The following is a 24,358-nucleotide window of genomic DNA, read 5'->3' as shown; positions in this document are numbered from 1 at the left end:
GGTCTTCTCCCTGGGCCAGGCCTCGGCTGCCCCTCCTCCCCAGTCCTATCCTGCACACACCTGCACACTCTCATCAGTTGACTTCTGGAAAAACAGTGTGAAAAGAGGCCCTCACCTGGGTTTGGGCCACTTCTGAAGGTTACCACTCAGTGACATGGAGCTGCCGGGTCACCTTTGAAGAGGGCCCTGTCGCTTGTTCCCTTTTTTAACTTAGGGTTTGGTAGAGCAACTCATCAACCCATCAACTTCTGCAGCTGGCCTCATAAGGAGCTGTTGAACATTCTGGAAGCACCTGCTTGGTGCCAAGTATGCAAGGAGCCGAGGATAAACCGTGCCCACCCAACCACAGTGTGAGGTGTGCCAAGGTAGAGGCTGGTTGCTGTGGGAGCACAGATGGGAGTCCCATACATGTGAAATCCACCACTGCAGATCCACAGGGACTCAAATGACCAAAGGTGTGATAAAGGTGATGGTCCTAGGAGTTTAGATGGGAGATGGGCCAACTGTGGGGGTATGGACAGGGACACCTCCAAGAGGGAGACAACCAAAGATAGAACAGCTGAGCATTTGAATTTCCTTCGCCAGCCATTTTTGGAAAGTGTTGGTAAGAATGGCAGGATTTGATTAGTTTCAGACTGAAGGGGAAGTTTTGTGTCAGTCTGTTTGGCCAGGAAAACAACCCACTGTAGGTATTTGAAGCAGAGGGAGATGGAGTGCTGGAAATCGGGTATCAAGGTGCTGGAAGAATTGGATGGAAAAAAGGGAGGGAGAAGGGAATTTTACCTAGAATTCACGGAGCTGAGAACACAGGTGGCCTGGCGTTTATAAGCCCGTATTTTGCTGATGTTGGTGCTCCTGCCCAGAATGACCTGGGGCCACACCTGTGATCAGAGGTCACTTGTCATGGCTAGAGCCAGAATCAGAATAATTTCTTCCTCCCACTTTCTAATCTCCAACCTATGAGGTCCACTGGCAAAATATAACTGTAACCTAGTTGCAAGGAAGCCCACAAAATGTAGTTTCCAGGCCCCCTGGCCCCCTGCAATTCAGAGGAGAGCTTGCAAGGGCATGAATGGGGCAAATACTGACAGGTAACATACGGTGCAAAGACAGCCATGTAGCTTTTTGTTATGTAAGCTCTGCCTAGTGCTGGGCTGTTGTTCTGTTTCTGTCTCTTGAGGTCTCTCTGTTTCTACCTCTCAAGTTTTCAATCTGAGACCACAAGGGATTTAGTGCCACATCTCTCATCTCCTAGCTCCTTTCTCCCCACCTCCAACTCCTCTTATACAGCATCAATTAAAAAAAAAAAAAAAGATTTGTTTTTATTCATTGGAGTTTAATATACATAATTAAAATACACATAAGTGCACAGCTTATTGGCAGAGCGAATTAAAAGACACGGCCTGACTATATATTGCAATAAGCTCACTTCAAATATAAAGATATAGGTACCTTAAAGGAAGAAAATGAAAACAGATGTATCATGCAAACAAGGGGAATCGGGAGCGGCTATCTTAATATCAGATAAAGCTGACTTCCAGGCAAAGACAATTACCAGAGACAGAAAGGGACATCATTATATAATGATACAAATGAACACACCCAGGTTTGTCCCTTGGAAGCCTAGAATCAGCTAGTTCAGCATAACTGAAATGGCATGTGAACTCCTCCAGCTGACGTCCAAGCTCTGGATTTTCCCCATTCTAGCAAGACATTTCCCTGGCCAGAAAGCTCCGTCTGATACGTGGCTGCCAAGAGGTTCCCAGATCCCTCCTACCTTCCTCATAAATATGTAAGCTACAGTGAGAATGGGGCCCTCCTCCTGGAGCTCTTTTAACAGTGAGATCAGCCCTGCCGGCTTAGCAACCCACCTTTTGGATAAAGGGACTTTGGGACAATATGCATTCTCCCAACACTTTGCCTGGTAGTTCCCTCTAATAAACTCTGAATAATTATGTCCGTACCATGTGTCATTTGAGGCGTTTGCCTTTGCAGTCCACTTGACATATATGACAAGACAAACACTTCAGCATAATCTAGCAAAACTGAAGACACAGATGCCCCTTTGTACAATGTATTCTATAGTGAAACTCTTACACATGTGCAAAAAGATACATCTATAATAAATGCTTATAGCAGCCTTATTATTAATAGGCTCAAATTGGAATCAGCCCAAATGTCGATCAAGAGAATAAAATATGGTACATTTATGCAATGGAGTTGTATAGAGGAATGAAAATAATCACTATACATACACAACATGGATGATTCATTAAAACAATTCTGAGTGAAATAAGCAAAACACAAAAGGAAAATTGATTTATATTGTTTATGGATGTATGAGTGATAAAATAATAAAGAAAATCAAGAACATGATTAAGTATAAATTAAGAAACAATGGCAGAAAACTCCCTAAATTTGGTGAAAGACATATATTTGCAGATCAAAGAAGCACAGGAAACCTCATACAGAAGTGGTGACAGTGGACATCTTTGCCTCATTCCTGATTTTAGGAGGAAAATATTCATTTGATATTAGCAATAAGGTAAGAAATAGAAATAAAAGGTTTAACAAGGCCGCTCTGCGATGGCCTCATTGTGTCATCCTGCCCAATGTGCATTATAGTGGTCTGCACAGGGGTACAGATGGGCCAGATATCTCCAAACTGTATTATTATAGAGACTGGGAAAGCTAAATTCTAAATAATTTTGTCCATTCTACATGAAAGAGAACCATTTCTGATCCTCTTTTCTAATTGAAATTGATTCTAATATAGAATTCACCATATTAACAAACTAAAAAAGAAATATGTAATCATCTCAACAGATACACAAAAAGCATTTGACATCTAACATCCATTCCTAATAAAAATTCTCAGCAAACTAGAGTTAGAAGGGAACTTCTTAACATGATAAAGGGCATCTATAAAAACCACTAATGAGTCAACCGTTCCACTGAGTATATGTATCCACCTCTGCTGCAGCGTTCTGCTGAGCCTCATCTGATCTCCCTGGGTGGATTCCTGCCCTTGGTATGCCAATGGCCCAAGACACTGCCCAAAATGGGAGTGGAGTGTACAGAAGGAGAGTCCTTGCCACCCAAAAAGTTGTGATGTCATAAAAGAAGGCCTAGCCCTGCTCTTGGAGGTACTAGGTCAATGGGTACACTGGAGGCCCATAGTGTCCCACTGAGATCATCCTTACCAGCCAGTGTTTCCATCCCCTAACTGTGGAGAGTGTTGACTGCTAACAGTTCCCAACTACCCTCTCCCCTCAAGTACTACTCTTGGCCAAATGGGAGCTGCTTGACCCAGAGGTTACATGCTCTACCCCACTGTGACAGCCCGAAGCCAGTGACCGCAGCAGGGGTGTTATAGCCATCTCCTTGCTTCAAACAAGGCCCAACTGTGGTGCCCTTCATGCTCCAGACCCTGGCAGGGTGGGGGATAGGGAATCATGCTAGATTCCTGCTGAGAGCACATTCTTGCTTAGCTCTTTCCCCTGCCTTGTCCTGCCTCTCACCCCTCTTCTTTCAGAGGGTACTTGCACATGCACACAAATTCCCATTTCAGGTTCTGTACCCAGGGAATGCCATCAAATGGAATGGGATTATGGCAAGTGCTGAAGAAACGGGGGAGCTAATGGCAATGGAGCCCCCTCATACTGCACTGTTGAGGGAAGAAGCAGCCTTGCTGGGGCTCTTTCTTCTGCTCTGGCAGCACTCCCAACCCCACACATGTGCACATGCATGTGCACACACACACACACACTCACACAGGCACACACACCTCCCCGCAATCCCCTCTCCCTGGCTTTCTGCTACTGAGCTGCCCCCGTCCCAAGGAAGAGGTTTGGAGGAATTCTTTGAACCTTGAGGCTTGATTAGGGGCTTTGACTTTCAGGTGATATCAAGAGGGGATGTCTGCCTCACTCAACAAGAGCAATGTCCTGTGGTCTCTTGGTAACTGCTCCTGGCCTGGCCTGACCCTGTAGGGCCCCGTGCTATGGGGGACACCATTGACAGGTCTGCCAGGTTTGGGCCTGCTCAGCAGCCGCTCCACCACATTTTACCCAGCAGCCACAATTTGTCTTGGCAAGGTGGCCCTCTGGGCCTAGCTCCAAGAAGGGCCCAGGGAGCAGCCCAAACAAACCAGCTTTCACCACAGAAGCCAAAGCTGGCAGGGCTTGAGTTGGTGCCAGTCCAGAAGTGGTCGAACCCTCCCCCACTCAATTGAAGGTGGACCCATGCTCTGGGTGAGTGGGGAGGGGGAAGACGCGTGGAGGGGAGCCAGCCTCCCAGGTGGGTGAAACACAAGAGAGGCAGCAGAAGCAGGGACCCAGGCAGAGGGCTTTCCTGATGGCACTCCACCCCAAGACAGGCCGTCAGGAACTAGACTCACAGGATAGTTGCCCAGCTCTGGAGTGGCCCCTGGCCAAAATGCCAGATAGACTGCCCTTCACAACCCTGCCTTGGGGAAACTTCCCCACCTCTGCCTTCCCAGCAACTCAGCAGCTTCCCCCAACTCAGGCATAAAGCCCCGGCAACCTAGCTTAGAGGCCACTGCACAGCTAGCGGCACATCAGGAGCAGCTTTCGTTCCCAGGCTGGCAGGCGATGGGGAGGAGAGGCTTTGGAGAACCAAGATGCCAGGATGCTGGGCCCAGGAGCAGCAGACCTGCTACTTTACAGCATTTTCCCTTCCCCTTTTAAACACTTGGCTCCTTTTCTCTCAAGGAACAAATTAAAAATGGCCTTGTTTTTGTTACTGCCCTGCTGGGAAGCCTCTTCTACATCTTTAGAGCCATGAAGTCTCTCCCATTCTGTCTCCAGTGTGTGCGGGGTCTGTGTACTCAGAGCCCTCCCACAGTCCCTGCAGCTCAGTCCCTGCAGCTCTAGACCCAGAAGCTCCCCACCCCCTTGGGGGCTGCTGCTTTGTGCTCCCCACCAAGGCTGAGGAAAGGTGGTGAGGTTTGCACACCTCCTTTGGAGAGTGGAAGCGGGGGCTCTTGGACAGACTGCCCATGAGTGGTCTTCTGGAACTCCACTAGGGTGACCCAGAGCTAAGAGTCCAGCTGGGAAGAGACAGGCTATGGAGGTAAAATGACTTAGTGAGAGATTAACTTGTGTTTGTTCTTGTGTTTTTCCGTCCCCTACTCCAAGGAGTTAGCTGAAGATTGCATGGCAGGGGAAGTACTGAGGTGGTCTGTAAATCTCTGCATTTTGTTTCCCAAAAGCCTAGCTTCTTGAGAAGTGGGGAAAATAAGGGCCAATGGGTGCCTTCTGGGAGAGTAGTGCAAAGAGAGAGGGAAAATTGGGGCATGGGGAATGGGGCTGCATGTTAACAACTGGTCTACCCTGCATAAAAAATAGACTGGAGTTTACTATTAAAACATGTAGTTAGACAGTTGATGTAATGGTTTAACATTAGACATATAATGAATGTAATTCAGCACATTAACAAAATATTAGAGAAAGTCACATGATTATCTCAATACATGCAGAAGAGCATTTCATAAAATTTGGCATCTATTCATAATTTAAATTTAAAAAAATTAAGAATAAAAGGCTATCTATAAAACCAAACATGATACTTAATGGTGAGATGTTAAAAGTTTGCCTTCCATTATCAGAAACAAAACAAAGATGTCCACTAACACTACTTTTATTCAACATTTTAGTGGAGGTTTCAAACAGTGTATCTAGGCAAGAAAATGAAATAAAGATTGGAAAGGAAGAAATAAAACTGTTCTTTGCAGATGGCATAATTCTGTATTTAAGAAAATTCAAGATAATCTATGGGTAAAGTACTACTATAAGTGAGCTAAGCAAGGTTGCTGGATACAAGGTTATTGTATAAAAATCAACTGTATTTCTATATGCCCACAACAAACAGAAATTGAGATTAAGAAAATGATATATTTATAATAGCATAAATAATCAAATACTGAGGAATAAATGAAAGATGTGTAAAACTTCCATACAGAGGCTTATAAAATCCTATTAAGAAAACATTTAAAAGGTCTAAATATCCATAGACTGAAATACTCAATATATCAAAGGTGTCAATTCTCCATTAGCTGACTGATAAATCTAATGCAATCCCAAAGAAAATTCAGCAAGTTTAAAAAAACTGATTATAAAATTTATATGAAAATGCTAAGGATCAAGTATAGCCAAGATAATCATGAAGAACTAAATTGGATGACTTGCCATACTTGGATATCCAAACTTACTAATTTAATTATAATAGTTTGGTATTGGTATAAAGATAGACAAAAAGATAAATGGGTCAGAATAGAGAATCCAGAACAGACCCATACATTTATGGACACTTGTTTTATGATAAAGTTACCACAGCAGTGCAGTGAGGAAAAGATGATCATTTCAATAAATTGTGCTGAGCCAACTGGTAATCCATACACACACACAAAAAAATTAAACTGATTCCTGTCTTATACTATACACAACAACCAAAATATCTTATTGATTTTGGGATAGGTAGGGATTTTTTTATAAAGGATAAACAGCATTAACCATAAAGAAAAGATTGATGTCAGATGACATTCAATTAAGAAGTTCTAGTCATCAAAAATTCCATGAGAGTGGAGAGCGGGGAGTTAGAAGCGATAGGAGAATCTGAGTCTGCAGGAGTGGTGATGTTGTCTCTCTGAAGATCCAGCAACCAAGTGTTTTATCTCCATCCTACCTCCACCCTAACTGGCCCTGTGTAAAAAATGTCTGTGGGTGGGCTGATGCTGAGAAGGATCTCTGTCACCTGACATCTAGAAACAACCTGGGCAGAGGTTCTGTCACATGGTCTCAGGAGAATTGGGACCTGCACATAAAGGAAAACTCATGCCCACTCTGAACTTATTTCAAGTACAAAAAACAACTTCCTTTTCCACAGGTTGACTGCCAGGAACCACCTCCATGGCAGACACTGTTGTGTCCCACCCACATCCCCTCATCTTTATCTCTTCAGTGGCACCTGTCTGACTTCATCTGCCAACACCTGCATTTTTTGCCTGAGAATTTTCTCTAGCTTTTGGGACCTGTTTTACCACCCATGGGCTGACTGGAAGTGCAAGAAGGCAGTGCTCCCCACCCCCGCCGCCCCCAGAAGCCCTCAACCACTGACTGATGGAAGCTGGTGTATAGACACTCCAGCTCCCTAGCTCCTCAGGTGGAAAAACCCTGAAGCGTGTTCTACACTGTCTACCCGAGTCTCCAGCAGGAAACTTGTCTCAGTTCTGCTTCTAGGGGAACCCAAACTAAGACATGTGGGAAATAAAATTATATTAGCCAGCCTGGGTTGCCATAACAAAAAAAATACATAGACGGGGTGGCTGAAACAATAGAAATTTATTTTCTTACTGTTCTGGAAGCTACAAGTACCAAGGATCAAGGTATCAGCTGATTTGGTTCCTGGTGAGGACTCTCTTCCTAGCTTGTAGACAGCCAGCTGCTCACGGTGTCCTCACATAGTGAAAAGAGAGCTCTGGGGTCTCCTCTTATAAAGACATCAGTGCTATCAGATTAGCGCACGACTCTCAGGACCTTATTTTACCTTAGTCACCTCCTTAAAGGCCCTATCTCTAAAAATAGTCACATGGGGGGAAGGTTAGGGCTTCAATGTATAGATTTGGGGAGGACACAATTCAGTCCACAGCAAACACCGTAATTCATTAGCTCTGCCTGCTCTGGACCAGGGAGTGGGCAGTGTTGACTCAAATGGTGTCTTGAGGACAGTTGAGAGATTTTTGAGGACAGATATCACAACTCATTCCTATAAACCATGGCTCCTGACCCATCTCAGGAACCAAAATGTAACCACTGTCCAGTTACCACCTGTGTCCAGTACAGATTAGAGTTCTGCAGGTGCTCAACCTGGGAGGGCTCCAGGCAGTGGGAATTGCTCAGAATCTGAATGGAGCAGGGTTTGGGATGGCAGGCTTCAGGGCTCTGCAACACAGGCTGGAAGCAAGGACTGAAGGGGAGACCAGGCAAGTGCTAAAATAGGGGAGGATGACCAGAAGGCTACCTGTTATGGGTCCTAGGTATTGGCCATGAACACAAGAGATGGAAGTGGCAGGACCAGCCCATCTGCTTTACCAAGTGTGTTTGTCCAGAGGGCTGCAGGGCATGGGCACATGGGTTGGGGAAGGACAGGGTTTCCACAGGTCAGAGCCAGAGAGTGCTGCCAGGAGGAGAGAGAAAAAAGCCTGAGGCTTGGGGCTGGGCACTGGGCTCCCTGGACAGTGGGGCAAAAGAGTGGCACCTAGGGTAAGGGGTCTAGGGCACATGTCTCAGGGGGAAAACAGGAGTTTATCCCAGGAGAGGGGATAAATGAGCCCAGGAATCCTGCATCTTTATTACCCTTTCTCCAAAACTCTAAGAAAGGAGCGCCAGGAGGTGGCTAGGCCTGGGGGTCAGGACTTGCTCAGATAGCAGCAACTTTGGGAGCCAAAAGCTACCCCACTGAGCCCAGGTGAAACCCTGCAGCCTCTGGTCAGGAAAGATCTTACTTCTGGGCCTGTGTACACCTAGATAATGTTTAATTTGCTCTGTTCTAGTTCCCAGCAACCCCCCCCTTGGGGGATGACAATCCCTACTTTGGTCCTGACCAGACAGCTAGGAGATGGAGTCCTTAAGTGGCCAGAATGTGCTCCCAGCTACAGCTCTCAGGGCTGAGCCCATGTCCTGGGTCCCCAGGCCTGTAAGCCTTCTCCCCACATCCCCCCGCAGTACCTGAAAGCAGACTTGGGCAGGGAATATTTGCTCAGTTGAACTCTGAGGCTGTTGAAAAAACCCAAGGTGCAGGAAGGCTGCCCAGGGGCATGTTTTGGAGGGGTTCATGAGAGGTGCAGAACTCCTGAGAAAAGCAGACTCACGCCAAGGAAGCAGGCAGGAGAGGCCGGGTGGCCACCTGCATCTGTTTATTGTTCTGTTTTCTCCAACCCCAGCAGAGCAGAATGTGAGTCCAGGGGCAGCTGGGCCTATTCCATGGTTTTGTGGGACCAGCAGTCATGGGGGGGGCAGAGTCCTTGAGACGATTGGAGGAAGGCCCACAATTCAGGAGGCCTGGCACCCCCTCTTCTGCACTGCCATGCCCGAAGCCCCCACTGGGATTCATGATGCAGCAAGCATGAGAGTGCAGGCCACAATGGGAGTGGGGCAGCCATGGGGTTAAGCGGCCGTTGGAAGCTCCATGGGAGCCTGGGCTAGCCTCCTGAGGCTGCTGGGTATCTCCCTTGCCTTAGAGAGAAGTGGGATGCTGGGCCAGTGAGATGGGCCAGACACAAATGGGACCTTCCCAGGCGACCTCTCCCTGAGCTATCCTCTTTCCCACAGTCCCCCTTTCCCATGCTCCTGTCACCCAATGCTTCAGGTCTGCACAAAGTCCATCTCTTCCACATCAATCAACCCAGAGAATAAAGTCCTGCATCCCAGCGCCTCCCTGGGATGCTCTCCTGCCAAGAGCATCATCACAGTGCTGGGGCTTCTGACCAGCTCCAAGAAAGGGAGGTGAAAGAAGCCTATGGGGCTGGGGTGGAGGGCCTTGAGCACGGGGAGGAAGTCTTCTCCCCATTCAGGCCCATGGGATGAGGTCTGTCCACAGCCCTGACCCTGTAGCTGTCTGTGCTGCCATTCAGGACCTGGGTGTGAATCCTGGAAGGACCTTCAGTCCAGGCCAGCAGGGGCCCGACTTGCAGACCTGGTTGGGAGATGGAGAGAAGGTCTTGGAGAAAGGCTGGTTTCAAGGGGACAGGAATCCACTTCTTTACACTTGTTCAGTTTGGGCCACTGCATGGGCTATGTGGCCCTGACAGTTGTCTATATGGGCCCTGGAGAGGAAGACCTGGACCCTAGGTCCCCATCCCTGCTAAGGTCTTTTGGAGAGACAGACCACTCAGGGCTGGGGAAGGAGGCAAGACTAGCCAGAGACCTACCGTAATTAGGAGTACGCCAGGCCCTGAAGCCCCCGGGCTGGAGAGTGGAACTTCTCAGAATCCTCAAAAGGCTGGTCTGCGGTAACCAAGGGGAGGGGCTATAAGCCATACGTAGCCTGGGGATCTTATCTCCCTGGCCTCTCTGGGCTGGGGACAGTATGCAGTGCATATATCACAGAGCTATCAAGAGCCTTGAAGGTAGTCAGCCACCCCTAGCCCTGGCCTGGAACCAGCATTGCAGTTAGGTGAGGCGTGCCCCTCACCTACCCTTTGCTGCCCTAGCTTCCTCAATTGAAAGATGACTCTGGGCTCCTCTTCCCCAGCCAGCCTCCTCCAGAAGGCCTAGCTCAAGGTGAGGAAGCAGATGGCCAGGTACCAGGACAGAAAAGAAGAGGCCAACCTCCAGGAGCACTGATACCCAATGTAGCAGCAGCAGCGCATTGTCCTCCCACATCTCCATGAAATTCATTACTTTCATCACCTCTTACCTCTGCCTAACCCCCTCCCATGGTTCTCTTTGTTGGCAGGAGAAATCAGTGGTCCCCTGTCCCCACCCCTCATATTTTAAGCTCTAGACACTCTTAGGTTAAGGGAAATGAGGCAAAAAATGATTGCCCTTTCAATTCATCCTAGAGCATTATCTAACAAGACCACCCGAAGAACCATCGTCCTAGGGGGTGTGACTTCTTTTGACTTGCTAGACACTATTGGTTAGGGCTCAGGTTTTGTTACGTTGGATGTTGAGTTAGTTGGAGGAGATTGACAAATGGCAAATGACAACCATTTCACAACTGCGATGCTGAGAGACGATGTTTATCCTGCTGGGCTAAACCTTGTCCAAGGCCAGTCCCCTCCCATCCAGTGAGTGACCTAGTCCCTCACAGTGGTGTGTGCTACCCTCCAGTGGATGCACAGGTCAAAAGCATGCAGTCTACGTGGGGTTCCTCCAGCTGAGTATTGGGTCTCTGCTCTGGGTTCCACTGGATAGGGGTGGGGCCTTGGGATGGCCTTTAGACCTTCTCCAACTGGAATCTAATCCCCTTTCCCTTGGTCAAGTGGCCAGTTGATAGCATCCAGAGTGGTGACCACCCCAAGCTATGAGGCCCAGGGAAGTGGGGTCCCCTTGGGCCCCTACAAAGCTTGCTCTGCATCCTGCAGGAAGAACTGGTCAACTGCTCAAGCCCAGCTGCTCTACCAGGCCACAGTGGGGCAGTGAACTGCTCACCTGGAAGCCCCTCTCCATGGGCTCTGGGGCAGGCCTGGGGTGGGGAACTGGGTGGGCGCAGCACAGGGGCAAAGGCGCTCCTCTGTTTGACAGCGGAGATCATGTTGACAGGTGAGAAGGAGAAGACGCTGGTGGTGGAGGCAGCAGCCGGGAGGGACATGGAGGAGGCAGCAGCCAGCGGGGGGCTAGAGGGCATGACTCCGGGGCGGGGCGGGGAGGGGCAGGTGCAATAGGGAAGGCAGTGGGAGACACAACAGGGAGACAGCACCAGAGTGAGCAGTGTGGGCTGCTGACCCCAGGCCCAGATCTCACTGGGGCTATGAGGGTTCTGGGGAGATCAATACAGGACAGGGTCTGGAGGAAGGCTGGTAGCCTCGGAGGTCCTGGGCCAACACTCGCCTTTTTGGGGGCTCTGGAGACCCTTTCTCAGAGCTGGAGGTGACAGAGTCAGACTAGGTAAAAACAAAAGCAAAAACCAGAATATCCAACAAAATCAAACACTGGGAGGTGACCCCAAAGATGAAAGATCAGCAAGAGATAGAAGAGCCTAGGGTTCCTGCTGAAAACTGCTGGGAATCTGAGATGGTGAGAAATATTTAAAGGGTTCTGGAGTACCAAAGCTAGTCAAAGATTGGGGTTCATAGTGGAGCTGGGGGCAAGTGGTCAGGGATAAAGTTTGGGGGTATATGAAGGCTCCTGTTACAAGGCCTCTCTGTCCAGGACCGGAGCTCACACACAAGCACTTGAACTTCCTCCACAAATAGGCTCCTCTTACCAATCACCCCTCACCCTGGGCACTTTGTTCTGTTCCAGTTTAATGCAGGTCCTTGTCATCTCTAGTCCAGGTCCTACATCACCCTCTTCCAGCTGGTCAATTTTAAAGAAGGGCGTAGGGATCCACATCCTCAGGTTTTCCTGCCTCCAACAACCCAGCCACCCAGTGCTGTGGCTTGCTCTCCTGCACAGAGGCTTTGCCTGGCCCTCCTGCCTGCCGCTTCTTCCCCTGGGGTTATCTCTGGATCCCGCTTCTATATCCTCATCTGAACCCACTTCCCCGCCTTTCCTAAAGACCAATCAGGCTGTGATTTCAGTGTTGTTCAAGCAGTCGGCTATGGGGTGGGGGCAGGGGCTTTCTGGAAGAAACCAACAGCCTGAAAAGGCTAGCTGCCTTTGGCATCAAAGCACCCCCACCCCATTGGTACATTGCTGCCCCTGTTCCAAATGTCCTCAGCCCATGGATGGTCATCTCCTTTAAGACAATGCTCACTGCTAGCTGATGAGGCCATGAGCTCCATGGCAGGTCTGAGAAAAATGTATTCTATCTCTCAAGGCCAGGTGCTCACAGCCACATTTTGTAGCTTGGGTAGGAATGGGAGTTGTGGCGTCAGTCCAGGGCTGCTGATGGCCAAAGCAGAAGATCAAGGGGCAGCCCAAACAAATAGCTCGAGACTCTCTGGCTGGGAGAGTTCTGAATGTCATTCCAGGCACATACTAGTACACTCATTGAAAATGACAGCCCCTGTCATTTTCCACAAAGTTACTCTGTGCAGGAGGAGTGGATGGGGGCCTGGGTAAATATTACAATATTATGAGATGGGAGTGGCCCTCAGGCGAGTCCAAGGTGTCCTCAGCTGATTCTGGAAGTGGGGCATAAGCAGCTCTAGAATTCTCGATCCTCTGGCTGAATGGGGAGACCTCAGGTGGCCTGGCTTCTGTCCCCTGGGGCAGTGTGTTCCTCCACTGCTGATGGCATTGTGTATATAGCGAGGGAGGGAGGTTGGTGGTCCAGACTCCACCAGCTTCAAATCCGAGGGGCACCCAGAGAGAGGTTTGTAAGAGTACTGTCTCAGAACTGAAGGGAAGTGAGAGCAGTAGAGCCTGGCTTGAGCAAATGGCCAGGAGATACAGAGGCCTTACGGGGGACACCAGAGAGTCATCGCCTGTGTGGATGCTGGAATATGGGGCTTAGAGTTCCAGAAGTTGAGCCTGGGAAGGGAGGAGACTGAAACAGCCAGAAAGAACATTACCCAGGATGCAGGTCACTGGCAGGGAAGGCTAGGCAGGTGGCCAGGTATTTTGATCCTCAGCAATAGCAAACATAAGACAGGGGACAGGTGAGGAAACCACAGGAAAAGCCACAACCAGCTTCTTCTCAGGCAGCCTTCTCCATTCCTCTGGCTCAGCAGCATCCCCCAGGACTTGAGGCACAATTTCTCTTACAATTGATAGGGAGGTGCTTTGCAGCACATAATAGGTGCTTTATAAATGTCTGCTGAATAGCTAAGCTATAAGGAGCTGAAAACAGGCTGCTCTGGAACTTGGTATCTGGAAAGAGGGACTTGAGGGCAGGGGAAATTGTAAAAGCATAAATGTCTTGTTGCCCCTCCACCTAGCTTTGAGCTGCCCTACCCCAAGAAGCCAGACAGAGAATGATTAGTGCCCATTCAGATCTGAGAACAGCCCTAGACAAGGGGTGACAATGATCCCATTTTACAGTAAATAGCTTGCTGAATGTTAGACAGCTCCTGATTTGGACACACAAACTCTGAATCCACCTGTCTGACCACACGGAATTCGCTCGCTCTGCATGACACCCTGCGCGGGGCAGGTGGAAGCCCCTTTTCTGGAGCCCTGAGTTCCCCCGGGATTCCGGCAGGGGGCGCCAACCCTCCCGAAGTTCCGGCGTAAGACAGAAAGGTGGCGCCCGCGGGTTTCAGCGGGAGGTCCCCTAGTTAAAAACCCGTTTCTGGAGGACAGGAGGGCTAGAAGCGACGTGTGCCACGGGAGTCAGCAGAGAGAGCTACAGGTGCCGGGGCGTGAAGCCCAGGGGTGGCGCTGGGGGAGGGGGCGTGAAGCCCAGGGGTGGCGCTGAGGGGCGGGCGCCCAACAACGGGGAGAGAGGTGGCGCGAGGGGGCCGGCCCGGCTTCCAGCGGCAAGGCTAGTGTCTACCCTCAAGGGACTGGTGCAGGGAGCCCCTCTCCAGGGGCCGGGAGGCGCAGGGCTGAGCCCCGCTCTGCTCCTGGGGCCCGGTCCCTCCCTCGGTCCCTCCCTCGGCGGGCAGGGGACACTCACTGGCGAAGGGTGAGGGGGCCGTGGAGCCATTGAGGAAGCTAGGGGAGCCGGGCACGCCGAGGCCAGCCACCCCCGGCGCCCCGTAGCCGCCGAGGCCGGCGCCGAGGCCGCCGCCGTAGCCGCTCTGCTGCGAGCCGGGGCTGGGCGCGAACCCGCGCGGGGACGCGCTGCTGCAGCTGCGCGCGTAGCCTGCGGGAGAGCGGCCGTCAGCGGCGCGGCGCGGCGCGGCGGGGGCGGGGCGGGGCGGGGCGGGGCGGGGCGGGGCCGGCCGCCCGCGCGGGGCTGTGGGACGCACCCGGCTCCGGGCCCGGCGTGGCCTCCCCGACGGCGATGGCCAGCGGGCTGCTGAAGGCGTTGATGCCCACGACGGCGGGGTGCGGGTGGCTGGGAGCCAGCGGCCCCAGCGGCGCGGGCGCGCGGGGCGCGCTGTACAGAGCCTCGGCCACGTCCGCCGCGCGCTTCAGGAGGAGCTCCTGCGAAGACAAGAGCGGGGCACGGCCGGGGCAGCCGCGGGGGCCGGGACGGGGCGGCCCCGGGCTGGGCGGCGCTGGGAGGCGGCCGGAGGCGCCATACCTGGTTATTGCCGGGCACTCCGTACAGGGCCTCCGCCAAGTCGGCCGCCCTCTTCAGCAGCACTTCCTGCGGGCCAGGGAGGAGACAGCGGGACCAAGGAGCAGTCCCCGGGGCGACAGGGGGGCCGGCAGCCCCCTACCGCCCCCCCTTGACCCCAGGACGCCCTCATCCCCACCCCGCTGCGCCCCTCTGTGTACCTTGGGCAGCCTCTCGGGATCTCCGGGGTGTCTGGGAATGACCTTCTGTAGCCGCTGGAATCCGTAGTCAATGGTGGGTTCGTTCAGGGCTGGGGAGAGCGACAGTGCTTGGAGGACGCCCCCAGCCTGGCGCAGGGCCCAGCCGGCCGGCAGCCGGCCCGGGGGCCTCGCAGCGGACCCCTCACCAAGCCCAGCCCAAACCTCTCGGAAAATTCGGGGCACACAGGTCCGCGAGGTTCGAAGTTTCTTCAGTTCCTTTCTTAATACAAAAATGGAAACTGTATATACGTATTAGCTTCTGCAGGACTGGAAGGAAAGATTTCGGTCTGCATTTGGTCTTTCGGGAGTAAATTATTTGCTATAAAAAAGAACCCCCCCAACAATCTCCATTTATCACAGCTCAGGAGCACTCGCAGCAGCACCTCACCACAGCCTAACTCACCAGCGTCAACGCCTTACCTACCTTCACCTGCAACTTCGGACGTAGAGAATTTCCTTTAGTTTACCCCAAGGACTAAAACTCTCACTCCGGGACTTTGCACTGCCTGCCTTCCCCCTTCTCCCCGACGACTTCCCTTCCCCGCCTAGCTGCTCTTCCTCCCTCCCGCCCCCGTTCAGCCCACACTCCAGGAGGAATCCCTGGCTGTGCGCCCACCCAGCACCGTTCAGGTCCCCAGACAGACTGGAACTCCCCGACAGTAAGCAGGCTCACTACCGAGCGGGGCGAGCCCCGCGAAGGGCTCGGCGAACGTCTGTTGGGTAGGGTGGGGGCGGTGGGGAGGAGAGCATTGCTTGGGCCGGGCGGAGGTGAGGGAGATTCTGGCCAGTGGCCAAATAGAGCCGGGATGTGGGGTTCCAACCCGCATCCTCGGGGAGTGGCTGTCACTCAGGGCTTGCGTGTGCGTGCGTGCGTGTGTGTGTGTGTGTGTGTGTGTACACGCATGCAGAGTGAGGCTTGGGGGAACCAAGAGATCCAGGGAGGGCTCAGGGAGCTGTGAGCCTGTTTGGGGGCACCTCTGAAATAAACATTCCCCTGGAGATGTTCTAGACTCTGAGGAGTGGGGTGTTCTAGACGCCCTGGCGAGAAGGCCCAAGGCGGCGAGAACGCCTGGGGGGCGGGGGGGAAGGGCAGGGACCCTGCGCCGGGAGGGGACTGAGAAGCCGGGGGCCGCGGAGGACAGCCACCGCCAGGGGGCGTGGCCACAGGTAGACCGGCGAACCCCGAGGCGGGGCTCCCGGCAGTGCGGGACGCTGCTCCCTCCCGAGCCCTGGGCCTCCGCTCCCCGCGTGGCGCCTTACCGGTGTAGACAAAGCGACCCGGGGCTCCTTTGCAAAACTGCTTGGACTTGTAGGACAGGGTCACCTCCACCACCCCGGGAATGTGACGCGGGGGCGTCTGCACCCGAATGGCGTGGGGGGTGATGAGCTGCGAACCGAGAGAAGCCTGCGAGTTAAGACGGGGTGGGGCGTAAGGGGGGGAGGCCCAGCCCCAAGGCCCGGAGGGAGTTTGGGGGGGTGGCCCACCTCGCTCCACACGAGCACGTTCCCGAACACGACCTGCAACCCATCGAAGAAGTTGTCGCCGATGACAATGACGGTGGCGCCGCCTGTGGTCCAGCCCTCCCCGGGGCTGATGGCCTTTATGCAGGGGGTGGCAGCTGGGGGCAGGAAAGGCGCCAGGTCAGGGGCTGGCCCCAAGGTGGGGACGGGAGGCTGGCTGGGCCTTTGGCAGCAGCCGCGGGGCTGGACCGGGGGTCCTGACCTTCGGAGGGGTCCAGGCGGCGCGCCCTGCGGCCATGCTTGGAGTTGTTGTGCACAAACATGTTGTCAGACACGGCCAGTACGTGTCCGTCCACGCTCACGGTCGTGGACACCACCACCTGCGGGGAGAGCCGAGGCCAGCCGGGCTGGAGCCCTGGGGAGGGGAGGCTCCCAGGAGGGAAATGTGGGACACCAGCAACTTCGGGCTGGTGGCTGGAGGCTGGAATTCAGGGTCACTGACCAGGGAAAAGCTTCAGCCCCTCAGGGACTGAGCTGGTGTGAGGAGAGCCAGTTGGGTCAGGTGACACCCCCAGAAGCACAATCTCTGTCTGCCCAGGGAAACTGACCCCCGGAGCTAGAAAAACCAAGAGCTCTGGGGGAAAAACTGTCTCCTTGGGTGGAGTGACTACTGTTTTTGCACACACAGTAGCCCAGACTGTATCCCTGGGGTTCCAAGGCAGGAATGGGCCTTAGGCAACAGGAGTGAGCGTTTTGATTGGGGGAGGAGGGGGTACCAGGGCAGCATCAGCTTGAGAACCCATCAGCAGGAGCCTCCACCCTTGGGAGGAAACTGGGGCTGCCTTCTTCCCCCCTCCTTCACTGGGATGGGTGTGCAGGTTGGGGATGAGCTAAGGGCAGCTGCTCTCTGCTTCACGCTATGCAAATTAGCTGGGTCGTTAATCATGTAAAAATGTCACAATTAGCATCTCCTTAAGTGGGACTCTAATGAAGCCTCCCTTGGCAGCCAGCAAGAGTTGAGATGGAGCCGCCCCACCCCCAGTAGGCACCAGACCCTGAAGCATAGGGGTGGGCTGGACAGGGATCTGCCCTCAACGCCTTTCCCACGGTGGCCGGACCATAGCCTCCCCTAACTCCCACTATCAGGAAAGGGCAGGTTTGCAGGGGTGAACCTCTCCCTAGACCCACCTGGAAGCGACGCATGTCTCGGGGATTCCCTGCGTTCTTTAGGCAGTTCTGGTTGCATTTGAGGAAGAACTTGAGGAAGAACCTGAAACAGTATGGTCGGTGCACTCAGGGTCTGGGGTTCTGGAAACAGATGAAGATCCAACTGCTCCCTGCCATGCCTCCTCCCAGGCACAACCCCATATTCCCATCATAAGCTGCGCACGCACAAGATGCCTGATATCCACAGAATAGACCTGTCCCAACAACTATTTCATACGCAGACTATCCCCCACAGTATAGGATCACACAGTGCCTATCTGTCCCACAAAGTGTATATTCACCCCCACAAAATGTATTCCTAAAGAATATGTCCATTATGTGTATCAAATATACCTATTTCTCATGAACTATACCCACCACACAATGTATACACATGCAGCAGGTACTCACACTTACCTGTAAACTTATTCCACTCCATGTATATTTGTCATAGTATATGCCCATCACACATATAGTGCATCCATATCACATAGCATGTTCCTCCCCCAGAGTGTATGAATCACCCACACAGTGTAGACTTGCCCTAGACAGTATATCCATTCTCTACACTGTATATGCCTTATACACTATTACTCACAAAACATGGCCACCACACAGTGTACACCCACCACCCTCAGGGTACACCCTTCATATAAGCCTTACAGTATGTATTCCACAGATAGCCTGTACTCACCACACACATATGGGATACTAATCACAAACAGAGCCTGCCACCCACCATACACAGTGTATGCCCATCCTACGTAGTATATGCACAGAAAGAACATGGCACTATATGCATTAATATACCATTTTATGTTGTATATGATTACCCAAAATATAGTCATTGCAAATACTGTATAATCATCACATATAGTAAGCAGACCCCCCTTTCTCCTTCACAGCAGATCCCCGCAACAAATCCCCCTCATGCACAGATCTCGCTCCCACATAGCAGACCCCTGCCCTAGCACCCTCAAAGAGATCTTCCTCACACATATTCTATATCCATTATACACAGAATGAAAGCCTAGTCACACTGGGCCTGTACCCATCGTATATGCACGGTGCGCCTGTCAGGTACAGTGAGTGCCTTCCTTTTCACATACAGTAACTGGAAAAAAGCACAGTATATGCAGTGATGAGGCTGCTTTTTAGACAAACACATGAGCACCTGGTCTTGCATCCTTCCAGGCTGTTGGCTGGGATGGTGGGGCCTTGGCCCTGCCACCCACCATTGAGGTAACCATGGATACTCTTCTTGTTTTGTACAGTTAGTAAATTCAGGATACTATCACTATCTGCCTTAGCCCCTATGGGACTCTGTGAACATGTGGCGAGATTCCCTGTACAAACTGTAGTGTGCAGGGCTAAAGTCTGTGGGGGTCCTGGCATGTGGCACAGCCTCCCGGGCTGCTCTATGAGCTCCTCTGGTCAGCTTCCTCATTTATCAGCACCCCCTGGTTTTGAACTCCAAATTTGAACATCCATTTTAACACATCAGAGTTGCCTTCAAAATCAACAAACATGAAATTCACATTCAGAGGAAGATCTGTTACAGGCTCTGAAATCTAGTCCCCAAAGAGGAGGTCCGCAAGTGTTGGGAGTGGTGGGTACCCCTTCAGGAACAGAGGTGTCTGGGGGGGCCCTCATTGGGTACTGGTGCCAGTCACTTGGGACGAGATGCACCTCGTCCCAAGTCCCACCTCTGCCCCACTGCTACCCCTTAGCACCTGTCATTTCCCCCCACACAATGGGTGTCCCTCTGGGAACCCCCTTTAGTTCCCTTTCCCTCTGTACATCAGCACGTTTCCATCCACAGTGGACACTTCCACATACTGTAGACCTTCTATACACCCCTGCAGAACACTGAGATGCAGACATGTCATGTGACCCCAAATAGTGCACACCTATCAGGTATCCACTTCATCCACCCCTGAGGGATACCCTGCAGTGCACATAGTTTATATGTCCCCAAATGGTAGTCACCACAGTGTAGATGCCATATATAATCCAATAGGTCCTCCCCAAGGTGCAGGCAATTCAGATGCTCCCAAATAGTATACCTGCACAGTGTAGACGCTCCATTTACATCCCATTATACGCCACAGTAAAGACTCCCTACACCCCTATAAGACACCCCATGGTGTAGACACTTCTATGCCCACAGCAGTTGCCTCATGCACGTCCCACATTTATGACAGAGTTCCAACACCCTAATCACAAACAGTGTAGACCAGTTTATTTAAATTCTATGCTAATGTACTCAGTCCTTTAGAAGGTGCTAAACTGAGGAGGGGAAAAGAGTGGGACAGGACATAGTCCCTGTCCCGAAGGGGATCAATGCTAACCCTTGGATGTCACTGATGATTCAACAAGCATGAGAATGCCCCAAAGATGACACATGCTTCCCTTACATGATCACACGTGCCCACTGCATGCAACCCCACCCCCAAACCTACAGAATCCAGAGGAGGGGTCCCTGGGATGGGGCTGGAGATCTAGGCTCTGGCCCAGGCATTGACTCACTCTGTGGTCTGGGATAAATCCACCGATGGATGGATACATCTCTGGCATCCATCTTCATCCATGAACCAGGGAACAAATAACTGATGGCTGCTGAAGTGCCTTCCAGGCCTGCTTCCGGGACATCCTTTATTTCCTACCTCCCCAATGCCTCAGGCTGCTGTTTCCTGCAGGGTCCTGGCTTCCCCTGGTGGAACTCCCTCTCAGCCTCTTCCACAGCCCTTGCTGGGCAGGTCTTCCCAGCCTTTATGCCCTTTCCAGTACAGGTTGCATTTGTCCTTTGGGCCCACACCAATTCCCATTTCCTGTCTGGCCTTTGGGGACCACCCCTCCCTTAGAGCCCCAGGACCCTGCTGGTACCTCCATCTATGAGGACCTGTCCCAGGACCTGTTTTTGAGCCTGGCTGGCATTACCTGAAGAGTGGTGTTAATGAGAGTCAGTCCCCTTTTCCCTTCCCTCTGAGCCTGTAGCTCAGAACTGCACAGAGTCGATGCCATCAATGGTGGAGCTGCTGAAATCTCTCCCACTGCCAGCTGGTAGTCCATGAGGCTGCTCTCACCCAGACGCCCAGCCAATGCACACTCTCCAGAGAGAGCCTGTTGCTGCAGCAGCCCATGTCCTGCCCCCTGCCAGCCTCAGGGCTGCTAAGAAAAGTTATCCACAACTTGCAAATAAGGCAAAAAGATGACTGTGAGCCCTTTCAAAGTCATCCTGGAACAGTGATTTTCAAAGTGTGGTACCCAGACCAGCAGCAGCATCACCTAGGAACTTGTCAGAGATGCGAAATCTCAGACCTCATCTCACACATTGAATCAGAAATTCTTGGGGGTGGGGCCTAGCCATCTGTGTGTTCACAAGCCCTCCAGCTATTCTGATGCTCCCTAAAGTCTGAGGAGCAATGCCCCAGAGCTGCACTACCCTGTGTAACAGCTACGAGCCGTGTGTGGCATCGAGCGCTTCAAATGTGGTTAGTCTGAATTGAGATGTGCTGTAAGTATAAAATACCCACCAGGTTTCAATCACTTAGTTAGAAAACAAAGAATGAAAAATACCTCATTAGGAAAATTTTTGGTATTGATTACATGTTGCAATGATAATAATTTTGGATATATTGGGTTAATTAAAATATATTGTCATGATTAATGTTACCGGTTACTTCTTTTAAAAAAATGTGGCTACTAGAAAATTTAAAACTACATATGTGGCTTGCATTATATTTATATTGACAATGCTGCTTTAGAGTATCATGTTACAAAGCCATCTAGGAGTTAGCTGATTCTCCAGGGGAAAGTAACTTTGGCTCATATTTGCTGTTGACTGGGGCCCAGATGACATACGTTAGGTGCTAATCTACAGAAAACTGATAAAACGCAAATGATTTTTGTGGGGAGAAGTAAATAATTTCTGTTTGGCAGAGAAATTAGCCCTAAAGGGTATAATTTTATTTATTGTCCTATGGATTTTAACTGGCTTTGTATGTAACTTTAGTCTTATTCCAGTATTTTTCACATATTCCATTTCTTCTCCTGTCCTCCTGCCTTCCCTCTACCCCTTTCTATAACTATATATCCCTTGGAAAGAAGAGAGCCTGGCAGGGTCTGGGTAAGTGAGGATTGAGCCACCTGGCTCTGGGGCCAGGGGCATCCTACAGGGACCTAAGGCAGGAAGGGATGTGAACTTTGTTGAGGGGCTGTGAAGCCTTTCTTGTCATCAGGGAAGCAACCCCCACCCCCACAAGCCTGGCTGATTTCAGGTGGGGGAGGATGGGGGGATGAGAGAAGAGGGGGTGTTTCTGAAAAGCCCCGCTACCCCTACGAGGCTGGAAGGAAGCCTGGGGGAGCCACTTTTACCTGGCTGGGCAGAGTCAAGCCCACAGCCCTGCCTGACCTGAGCACCCCCATGGAGGGTGAGCATTTTAGGATGCCCCTGGGTCAGACAGAACCTGTGCCTGGTGCCTTCCCCATTGTGGCCATGAGGTTCTTTGGGGGCATGATCTACAGAAAGGGTCGTAAGAGAAAGTTCAAGTCCCAGGAGCTGCCACTGGAATTACTAGAAGAAAACACCATAATTACAAGCATGAGTTACAAATAAAATACGAAACTGCAAAAATACATTTAAAAGTCATCCAAGTCTAATTTACAAGTGCTCAGCAAGAGCCTGGAACTCTGCGGAGCTCTCACTTGTAGTATCCTGCTTGACCCCCTCACAGTCCTGAGGTCTGCAATCATTCTCACTTTACGGATGAGAAAACCAAGGAGACGCAAGAATAAGCTAGAGTCCCAGTGAATGCCAAGGTCGGGGTATGAACTTGGACTTTATGCACCACTGATGATGCTGAGAGTCGTGGAAAAGCCCCTCTAAGTGGGGTTCTCAGAGCCCAGCCTCGCCCCAGCCAGGAGGCTTCTGTGCAGCAAGCCGTCCTTCAAAAGGCGCAGGCCATGCAGGGACCACGCTGGCCTCGAATGGGGTTTCCTCAAGGTTACACGTTCATCAGGGTCGCAAAGGAGACTCGGGTCTCCTTACTCCTAGCTTTGGGCTTTGGTCATGTCACTGCTGATCTCTCAGTCTGAGAAGATTTTTATGATTAAATACCAGTTGCCTAAGAGCAGCCAAAAGTTGGTCAGCGTTGCAGTTCAGTGAAAGGTACACACGATTTCATTCTATTATGTCTATATGTTCAACATTCCCCACGAAGGAAAGTTTAATAAAAGACCAGATGAAGAGCTGTCCAACTAATTTACTATCCAGCTAATAAAGCAATTAAGAGTGGTAGTTATGCATCATGCCTGGATGCCTGTGATTGAAATGAAACTCAAGAGCAGCTCCCTCCCACGCCTCCCTTGCCACGTCCTGACCTTAGTTTAGCCTTCTTAATCATTTCTATAAATGCTTTTTCTTCACCCCTGTAAAAACGACTCAAGACGAAATGAAAACGAACCTTCCTTGTCAATGAAATATTCCCTATCAAAGAAGCAGATGCCGGTTTGACTGTGACTCGCGTGTGACCACTTGACTTACCCATAACTTCTCGGGGTGACACCGCTGCATAAAGAGACCTCCCTTAGCACAGTGCTCTACTCAAAAGAGCCGAGATAAGGCAAAGGCGGAGGTGACTGCTGTGAGCCCACCATTCAACTCCTGGTTCCCGGGGCTGGACAGCAGAGCGGGATGGAGCTGCCCTCTGGAAGGCTGTGCCCAGGTCTCATGGTGACTTGGTGCCTGCCTGGATTCCCTCGCCCCCGGCTTCTGTGAGTGTTGGCTGTTAAAGAACTCACAGCTGCCCCCACTACCTGTGAATTGTCACAGGAGCATGGTCCCCACGAGCAGCCCACAGCCCAAACAGACCGACATCTCCTTGTCTCTCCACAGCTTTCCTCCAATACATCACTTTCTTATTTTTACTTTTAAAATTTTTTGTTAATCTTCACCCAAGGATTTTCCCTTGAGTTTTAGAGAGAGTGGAAGGGAGGGAGGGATGGGGTGGGGGAGAAAGAGAGATGAATGTGAGAAAGACTGGGGGTCGAACCTGCAACCCAGGTATGTGCCCTTGACTGGGAATAGAACCCACAACTGGTGCTCGGGCTGACACTAACCACTGAGCAACACTGGCCAGGGCTCTAGTACGTCACTTTCACAGGAATCCCCATCTCTAGCCCTGCTTCCAGGAATGTCATCCTAAGAAACCAGGTCACGGAGCTTTGTCCCAGTGTTTTTTCTCCCCCTACATCCCTGTGAGATACTTAGAGCTAAAATTATGTTCCCACTTTCAAAGAAAAAGCTGCTAGTAACTGAGCCCAAGGGTGCTTGCAACTACAGGACTGTCAGGAACAAGGAAATGAATGTCTAGATTACAAGTGTTGTCCAATAGAACTTCTCCCAAAATGATACATACCCACTAGCCACATGTGGCTATTGAGCACTTGAAATGTACCTAGTGTGATTGAGAAAGAAAAATTTCAATTTTATTTTATTTTAATTTAAATAGTCACATGTGGCTCACAGCTACCATATCAGACATTGCAACTGTAGAAAGAGGAAGCGATATGAATGGATACATGGGTTGGGGCAGGGTGTTCAAAACGTGTGTCTGTGAAGGCCTTGGAAAAGA

General features: G+C 51.3%; 1 protein-coding gene across 3 annotated transcripts in view; it reads right to left on the bottom strand.

The window, feature by feature from the left end:
• Nucleotides 1–8,124: 8,124 nt before the first annotated feature.
• The window catches only part of EBF4 (EBF family member 4), a gene marked incomplete at its 5' end in the record, with an annotated part of 46,284 nt that continues 30,050 nt past the window's right edge, over nt 8,125–24,358 (bottom strand). For 2 of the 3 annotated variants that reach the window (XM_081149711.1, XM_081149713.1), the window contains 11 exons: nt 8,125–9,714; nt 9,950–10,025; nt 11,175–11,372; nt 14,248–14,436; nt 14,543–14,720; nt 14,821–14,886; nt 15,018–15,106; nt 16,317–16,443; nt 16,542–16,675; nt 16,780–16,897; nt 17,706–17,787. In XM_081149711.1, coding sequence (XP_081005837.1) covers nt 9,955–10,025; nt 11,175–11,372; nt 14,248–14,436; nt 14,543–14,720; nt 14,821–14,886; nt 15,018–15,106; nt 16,317–16,443; nt 16,542–16,675; nt 16,780–16,897; nt 17,706–17,787 — 1,252 coding nt within the window. In that variant the 3' untranslated portion in view covers nt 8,125–9,714; nt 9,950–9,954. The remainder of the gene's footprint in view (nt 9,715–9,949; nt 10,026–11,174; nt 11,373–14,247; nt 14,437–14,542; nt 14,721–14,820; nt 14,887–15,017; nt 15,107–16,316; nt 16,444–16,541; nt 16,676–16,779; nt 16,898–17,705; nt 17,788–24,358) is intronic. The other variant, XM_081149712.1, reaches the window with a different exon arrangement.

This window comes from Miniopterus schreibersii (genome assembly GCF_964146895.1).
Source record: "Miniopterus schreibersii genome assembly, chromosome: 10".
Lineage (NCBI taxonomy): Eukaryota > Metazoa > Chordata > Mammalia > Chiroptera > Miniopteridae > Miniopterus > Miniopterus schreibersii.
Note: the sequence above shows the minus strand (reverse complement) of the source record. Positions and strands in the feature narration are given on the sequence as shown.